Source organism: Littorina saxatilis, linkage group LG12 (genome assembly GCF_037325665.1).
Source record: "Littorina saxatilis isolate snail1 linkage group LG12, US_GU_Lsax_2.0, whole genome shotgun sequence".
NCBI classification, from domain to species: domain Eukaryota; kingdom Metazoa; phylum Mollusca; class Gastropoda; order Littorinimorpha; family Littorinidae; genus Littorina; species Littorina saxatilis.
Genome location: NC_090256.1, coordinates 66,577,764 through 66,586,595, shown reverse-complemented (window position 1 = coordinate 66,586,595; position 8,832 = coordinate 66,577,764). Strand labels below are relative to the sequence as shown.

Here is an 8,832-nt window from a genome sequence, read left to right as displayed (position 1 = left end):
ATGAGACAGCAGTGCGGTCTTGATTTTGATATCACTGTCGAAACAGACCAATAGCAGAAGTTATTACCAATTCAGTGCCCCATATGGTTTTTTGACTGAATCAGGACGGATTCTAGGTGACCCTCTAAATGTTATAACGTTCAGGCAGGGACCTTTTTACATTTAGTCAAGTTTTGACTTAATGTTTTAACGTAGAGGGGGGAATCGAGACGAGGGTCGTGGTGTATGTGCGTGTGTCTGTGTGTGTGTGTGTGTGTGTGTGTGTGTGTGTGTAGAGAGATTCAGACTAAACTACTGGACCGATCTTTATGAAATTTGACATGAGAGTTCCTGGGTATGAAATCCCCGAACGTTTTTTTCATTTTTTTGATAAATGTCTTTGATGACGTCATATCCGGCTTTTCGTGAAAGTTGAGGCTGTACTGTCACGCCCTCATTTTTCAACCAAATTGTTTGAAATTTTGGTCAAGTAATTTTCGACGAAGGCCGGACTTCGGTATTGCATTTCAGCTTGGTGGCTTAAAAATTAATTAATGACTTTGGTCATTAAAAATCTGAAAATTGTAAAAAAAATAAAAATTTATAAAATTTACGTTCATCTTATTCTCCATCATTTTCTGATTCCAAAAACATATAAATATGTTATATTTGGATTAAAAACAAGCTCTGGAAATTAAATATATAAAAATTATTATCAAAATTAAATTGTCGAAATCAATTTAAAAACACTTTCATCTTATTCCTTGTCGGTTCCTGATTCCAAAAACATATAGATATGATATGTTTGGATTATAATCACGCTCAGAAAGTTAAAACAAAGAGAGGTACAGAAAAGCGTGCTATCCTTCTTAGCGCAACTAACTACCCCGCTCTTCTTGTCAATTTCACTGCCTTTGCCATGAGCGGTGGACTGACGATGCTACGAGTATACGGTCTTGCTGAAAAATGGCATTGCGTTTAGTTTCATTCTGTGAGTTCGACAGCTACTTGACTAAATGTTGTATTTTCGCATTGCACGACTTGTTTGTTTATCAAGCTAAAAATGAACAAGACAAAGTAAACATGTAAATCAGCAATATCAGTGTGATTTATTCTAAAGAATGACACTTCAAATGCTGTCAGATAATACGTACTCTCTTTATCTAAAAAATACCGAAAAGCGAGTTTTGTCGGTGGGTGCTTTACGGAACAGCGAGGCACCGCCCATCCTCTGAGTGTGCAATGCCGACTCGCTCACTTGAAATCTAAATTATCAAAGTTCGGAAAATCAAGTGAAATTGGGTCACTCGCTTTACGTCAAATGTATCTTTACGTCATTTCCCATCCGTCTGGAGTCGGTTCTAAATCTGTCGCTCTCTGTTCAACAAGAAAAAGCGAAGCAACCGAAACGCATGTTCAACATGGTTTGTTGTGTGTCAAACGCATTTGACCTGTGAATATTCATCACGTAAGGTGTGTTACTCTGATTGGCTGACCCAGGTCACGAGAATTCTTTGACTGACAGGCATAATCAGGTAGGAGCGCTCCAGTTCCCATTGCGGCTGTTCTGTCTAATTCGCGGGGTCGCTTCGAAATTTCTTTTGGTCGAATTAAACGGTAATAAAACCGTTATTTCTAATATGCTGACTGTTAGCAAATGATAACAGACATGTCTCACAAACGATATCAGCATTCGCCTAAAAGGCTCATGCTTGATATCTTTTTTCTCGACATGTCTGTTATCATTTGCTAACAGTCAGCATATTAGAAATAACTCATAATATCATCACTCAGTCAGTCAATGTTAGATATATTGCTAATTCTCTGGACATTTTGTATTTACTGTAAAGAAATTACAAAAGTATTTGTCTCAGTTTTGGCTGTTCCATATCCCTCCCTCTGATCATTATTTCTTTTTGTTCACTCTTTTCTTGTACTTTTCGGTATTTCAAAATGTCTTTTCTTTCAAAAAGTCTTTAGTCACTTGCTCAACTAAATTCTGGGATAATTACATTTTCATATATATTTGTTTGTTTTTAAATGTAGGTGTTTTTGTTTTTGAAGTGGGGAAGCAATAAAGAGGTCGTCGATATCAAAACTGATATCGACGGAAATGTCGTCGATATCACTTTTGCACTGAGCTCAGTTTTGCCCAATTGACCAATGGAAATCCACGTAACATATGAAATAGCATATATATGCTATACACACTATATATACACACATACCCAGCGAACACTTTCAACAATCATACTAACTTTAAGGGAGAGGAGTACGTGCAGAAATTGAATGGAAAAGACCATTAGGCCGGGTTGGTGTAATATTGTGTGAAAAAGAAAGTTTTCAACTGTTGTTTGAAAGAACTGAGAGAGGTACAGTGTCTGACAGAGAGGAAGAGAGTTCCATGGCAGATACAATGTTTGTGAATTACAGCGACGTAATGCTTTTTTTTTATTTTAATAGGCTTAAAAATGCATGAGTCTTTCATTTTGTTTGGTTGTTTTGATGGGTTGTGTTGTGTTAGTTTTCTGTTTTCTGTTTTGTACCAGTATTACGCATGTTCAGCAATTTTCTCATATATTTTTTTAGTCTGGAGACTGGACAGGTCCTTTTTGGCCAATTTTTTTCAGCTCAGATGAGGGCTTTTTTGGTCTTTAGAGGAAAAACAGAATGACTATACAGTGGTTGTTTTTTTCTCTCCAGATTCCAAAGGTGTCAAAACACAAACCTGCGCCCAGGACCTTGTACTCTGCCCCAAAGGAGCAGGCAACTATTGCCAAACAGAAGGAAGAGAACAGATACAGAGCAGAGGTAATGGGATTTAACCACAGCACAAAACTATTCAACTGATTGCATAGAAATGTAGTAATTTGGTAGGTCTCTTATAGTCTTTATGTAACCGAGTACACGAGGCACAACACTCAGTGTGGTATTGCGTGGTTACAAAGTAGACAAGACAGTTGAGGAACCTGGTGTAACCATCTTTATTACCCGAAGTTCCAGCTACAAAGCGGGAGTTCTTTCCCTTGCGTTGTCTGCATGGTAGGCCGAAGTGGGCGTACTTCGACCTATCCAACACTCACCTTTCGGAGGCAAAGGGTTGAGAACTGTGATTGACAAGAAGAAGAAGAAGAAGAGCTAACTTAGTATAGCCCCACAAAAACTGCTATGGGTACGCAAGGATTCCTAAGAGCATACAAGGAGACAGCAGCAGCCAGACCCCATCACAAAATGTCACAGCAGCAGCCAGACCCCATCACAAAATGTCACAGCAGCAGCCAGACTCCATCACAAAATGTCACAGCAGCAGCCAGACCCCATCACAAAATGTCACAGCAGCAGCCAGACTCCATCACAAAATGTCACAGCAGCAGCCAGACCCCATCACAAAATGTCACAGCAGCAGCCAGACCCCATCACAAAATGTCACAGCAGCAGCCAGACCCCATCACAAAATGTCACAGCAGCAGCCAGACTCCATCACAAAATGTCACAACAGCAGCCAGACTCCATCACAAAATGTCACAGCAGCAGCCAGACCCCATCACAAAATGTCACAGCAGCAGCCAGACCCCATCACAAAATGTCACAGCAGCAGCCAGACTCCATCACAAAATGTCACAGCAGCAGCCAAACTCCATCACAAAATGTCACAGCAGCAGCCAGACTCCATCACAAAATGTCACAGCAGCAGCCAGACCCCATCACAAAATGTCACAGCAGCAGCCAGACCCCATCACAAAATGTCACAGCAGCAGCCAGACCCCATCACAAAATGTCACAGCAGCAGCCAGACCCCATCACAAAATGTCACAGCAGCAGCCAGACCCCATCACAAAATGTCACAGCAGCAGCCAGACTCCATCACAAAATGTCACAGCAGCAGCCAGACTCCATCACAAAATGTCACAGCAGCAGCCAGACTCCATCACAAAATGTCACAGCAGCAGCCAGACCCCATCACAAAATGTCACAGCAGCAGCCAAACCCCATCACAAAATGTCACAGCAGCAGCCAGACTCCATCACAAAATGTCACAGCAGCAGCCAAACTCCATCACAAAATGTCACAGCAGCAGTCAGACTCCATCACAAAATGTCACAGCAGCAGCCAGACCCCATCACAAAATGTCACAGCAGCAGCCAGACCCCATCACAAAATGTCACAGCAGCAGCCAGACTCCATCACAAAATGTCACAGCAGCAGCCAGACCCCATCACAAAATGTCACAGCAGCAGCCAGACCCCATCACAAAATGCCACACAGCAGCAGCCAGACTCCATCACAAAATGTCACAGCAGCAGCCAGACCCCATCACAAAATGTCACAGCAGCAGCCAGACCCCATCACAAAATGCCACACATCAGCAGCCAGACTCCATCACAAAATGTCACAGCAGCAGCCAGACCCCATCACAAAATGTCACAGCAGCAGCCAGACCCCATCACAAACTGCCACGCCACATTTCCTGGGTGTGTCGTCTTCTGACACAATGATCAAGGACTGCCTTTAACTTCCAAAATTTGCAGACACTTTATGTCCATTTCTGCAAATTTGTCTAAGAAAATAATTCCTAGCAACGTTGTTCTTTCAGGAAAGACTGATGGAGGCGTCACGTCGACAGTTTGCCTGTGCCAACTCAGAGAAGACCTACAAGACACGAGAAGTGATCAAGAACATTGTCTCTGAGCAGGACTCTAAAGTGGACTTTGGCCGACACAGAGCTCGACCCATCCCTTCCTTTCTGGTGAGAATGAATGTGCCTTGCTTGTGGTGATCAGTGACTGCGCTGTGTGTTTTTATAAAGCGTAGTTGCCTAAAAAGGCAAGAAGAATAAGTTTCATCAAATTACGTTCAGCCAGTCAAATTCAGATGAAGTAGCAAAGCAAACGCTTTTAAGTTTGACTCAAACAGCTGTTAAATGGGGTAGTGCTAACCGGTTTGCCATTTCTTTTCTGGTCTTTTCACATAAAAAATTGGTAAAATAAGGAATTGATAAATGCCAACACTGAGTGATCACAGTTCTTGGGGGGGGGGGGGGGGGGGGCAGGGGATAGGATTTCTAATTACGTGTGTTGGTTCGCATAATTTGTGGCTGAAACAGAACTTAATATGCTTGGTTTTGCATGTAAAGAAGTGTAATTAGGTTCTATAGGCTCTCTTTTTTTTTGTTGTATCTTGTTTTTTTGAATTTCCACCAACTTTGCGAATGCAGTTGTTCATAGAAATTCTTGAGACGTTATCCCCACCCCTGAAACATGAGTTTTAGTTTGTGTTGATATGATTGTCTTTTCGTGCTCTTTAACTTATCCTTTGTCGATTCTGCTTCCAGACCAAAGAAATTCCCATCAAAATGAACGCAGCGGCCATCTTGCGTGAGGGTCAGCTCTATCAAAAGATAGAGGTTGAGGAGATGAAGAAGTAAGTATGTGACTCAAGTGCTTCATACTATTCGTTTATACGGCCACCATGTCACCCTCCAAACTTCCACAGATCTGCAGCTGCTATATTTAAAAACAATAAGAAAACGAAACAACAAAATGTAAGTACACTGATGTTCTAGCTGTCAGTCAGACGTTCAATCATTGATGTGCTATGGTTGACTTTCTACAATTTCATTATGACGTTTTACTGATGTTTTGTCACTGATGTTCAATCATTGGTGTTGTATGGTTGACTTTCTGCAATTTCATTATGACGTTTTACTGATGTTAGTGTCACTGATGTTCAATCATTGATGTGCTATGGTTGACTTTCTACAATTCCATTTTGAATTTTTACTGAGGTTCTAGCTGTCACAGACGTTCAATCATGCATTGATGTGCTGTGGTTGACTTTCTACAATTCTGTTTTGGATTTTTACTGATGTTCTGTGTAACTGATGTTCAATCATTTATGTGCTATGGTTGACTTTCTATAATTCCATAAAATGTTGACGTTTTACAGGCTTGCCAAGCTGGAAGCAGGCATGATGAACAGCACGCCCTTTGAAGAATGGCAGGCGTCTATGCGGAAGAAGGACCTTGAGGTCAAGCTAGCGGAGGTGGAGCGTGGGCGTCTGATGGGCAAGCTCAGCTACGAGGAAGCCATCTTGGCTAAGCAGACCCTCACGCAGGAGAACCGTAACAAAGTGGTTCAGATGAAGAAAGAGGTCAGTGTTTTAGGGCTTGGGATTCTTGTTGTTTTCTTTCTTTTTTTTTCCCTTCTGACGTACCTTTTATTTATTTATTTTTTATTTTAAAAGAAAAGAAGATTTTTGAAGGTTTTGGAAACAATGAGGAACACAGTATCATAGACAAATGTACTGGCTTGAACAGAATTTTACAATTACACTTGAAACGGCTGTGTGTGTAGGTCGACACCATAGTAACGATATATGTTTCTTAATTATGTACAAGGCTGACATCTGCTGTGTGTGTTTTCAGGCAGAGTCACTGATGCAAGACTACCTTGAGCAAAGACTGCAGGAGGAACAGATGGTCAGGTAAGATGAGCTAAAGTACTGATGTTTTCCCTTGTACTTAAAAATCACATCCCTCTGTATAGATAACCAATTTTTGTCTTCTGAGTTGTAACTGTACTTCACTGTTTAGTGCAGGGAAAGGGGAAGGCAGCGAAAGAGAGGAGGTGGCCATCAAGTGTTTATACAATAATACTTTATTATCTCAAAAGAGAAATGACAGTATCATATGTGACCCTCCACCACGAAATGAGTCGCATGTCACCTCGCGCAGTTCTGCGCTAGGCTTAATATAAGTCCGGGGAGTGTCTGGTAACAGTGTGAGGGTCACCTTAGTCACAGGCTTATAACTCAAACAGTTTTCGCTCTTTTCTAAAACGGTTTTCAACACTGGATAGAGCATAAAAGAAACTCTAGGAAAATGTAAGAATATGAAAATCATGCAAAGGTGACATGCGACTCATTCCGTGGTGGAGGGTCACATATGTTCTAGTGAGGTCTGAAACAATTGCTCTCAATCTCATGGAAAGTTGGGTCGCTTATAGTTTCTCCCAGGGGAAAGTGTCCTCCCTGCATGTGTGTGTTCATGTTTTCAAAGCCCTGAGACTTTCGCTGTGATCTTGGGATCTTTATTGTGTGCATGTTTTTTTCTGCAGATATCGGGTTGACCAGACTCATGAGGGTCGCAGAAATACCAAGGAAGCCAAAAAGAGACTGCAGGATTCCAAGAGGAAAATAGGTAATGTTCAGAAGCTTAGATTTTAGGCTCTGCATAGGATTCTTGCAGCTGATGTCGTTGTGCATGCATAGTAATGTTTTGTTTTTCAGTGCTTGCAATGCTTTTTCTACAGCATTCTGTGTTAAAATGTCATCATAATTTGTATATTGACACATTGCTAGCCATGTGTTGTCTGTGATTGAGGGTGCATGCATGGCGTTCATATTCATCACAGGAGCTTGTATATATCTATTTATCCTTATAGTATCAAGGATCAAGGAGTAGGATACTTTGCTCGAACGGCACTTTGATACAAGTTTTGTATCCATATTTTCAATCGCCAGACCTACTCATGCATGTCAGTACACTTTTTTTTATTTTCAGTGTGCACGGCAATTACTAAGCGTTTGATATTTTGAATGTGGAACGACTTGTGACATGAGGGAATCGGCATAGACGCTATAACCTATCATTCTGTTCAGGTGTGTTAGTAAAGGCTTCTGCTTTTTGTTACAGTTCAACAAGTGGCTGCTGAGAACAGGGAGTTGATGAGACAAGCCTTGGAAGACGTGAGTACATTCTTCGTCTTCTTTTTCTTCTTAATTCTTGTTTGCCTTCATGCTTTTTTCACACAACATCAACTGTTTTGTTCCCCATTTGAATGCATTACAGACATATAAAACAATGGATCAGCAGAACATTTTTACTTCACTGTTTGAGTGTTTCTCATTTTTTATTTTTTTTATTTTTATTTTTTTCCCTGTTTCCTTTTATGCTTTTCTGTTTGCTTCTAAGATTCATCAACTGCATTTTATTCATCTCTAAATGCCTCACTGACACATAAAAGCACACATCAGCAGTGGGCTGATATTTAATTTTTTTTTTTTTTAAGTTTGTTTTTACCTCAGCTGCATGCAGCGCTATAGGTTGTTACTACCCTTATTTCTTGCCTTCTCTCTCTCTCTTTAATGTTTGTATTGTTAATCATGATACCTCGCAGACATATGAAATGACACATCGGCAGAGGACGGTGAAACTTAACCGATTGTTAATTGTGATACCTCGCAGACATATATATATTATGACACATCAGCAGTTTTCTACTGATTTTGACATTGGAGTTACTGTTTTCCCCCCAGGCGGAGGCAGACATGAAACGCAAGCTGGAGCTGATCCATCAGATAAGGGCTGTTGAGGTTTCACCTGCCCCCCGCCACAAAACTGTCGACCTTACCGCCACTTCTGGCGCCAGACTGCTCAGCGAGATGTCCATTGCTGAGGTGAGGGTGTGTGTGTGTGTGTGTGTGTGTGTGTGTGTGTGTGTGTGCAGGGTTTCATTTTCAAGTGCGCCCTGCCCCACTGGCGCATTAAATCTGAAAAAGTCCCATCACAATTCTCTTCAGTGTGTCAAAGGGCGCATTGAGATTACGTACCAGTGCGCCACCAAATGTACACTTTACATCGGATTACACACACACACACGCACACATATAACACGATATAGCGGCTAATTCTCAGATTGTTACACGACACTTGAGATTGACGAAGCTCTCAAATGTCGTATAGTTGTGTTCTTTTATTCTACGTGGCCCGTCTTCACAGCAGCAGACAAGAACTCGTCAAATTGAGTTCGAGGATTTATTTAGCATTCCACACATACAACTGCACATCGTAG

The 8,832-nt window shown here is 41.3% G+C and overlaps 1 protein-coding gene across 2 annotated transcripts in view; it reads left to right on the top strand.

Annotated features, from left to right (window-relative positions):
- LOC138982605 (cilia- and flagella-associated protein 99-like) overlaps window positions 1–8,832 on the top strand; it is a 42,062-nt gene that overhangs the window by 25,875 nt on the left and 7,355 nt on the right. For both annotated transcript variants that reach the window (XM_070355929.1, XM_070355930.1), the window contains exons 8-15: window positions 2,683–2,790; window positions 4,574–4,726; window positions 5,312–5,400; window positions 5,926–6,130; window positions 6,405–6,463; window positions 7,096–7,178; window positions 7,674–7,726; window positions 8,297–8,437. In XM_070355929.1, the coding sequence (XP_070212030.1) occupies window positions 2,683–2,790; window positions 4,574–4,726; window positions 5,312–5,400; window positions 5,926–6,130; window positions 6,405–6,463; window positions 7,096–7,178; window positions 7,674–7,726; window positions 8,297–8,437 (891 nt within the window). The remainder of the gene's footprint in view (window positions 1–2,682; window positions 2,791–4,573; window positions 4,727–5,311; window positions 5,401–5,925; window positions 6,131–6,404; window positions 6,464–7,095; window positions 7,179–7,673; window positions 7,727–8,296; window positions 8,438–8,832) is intronic.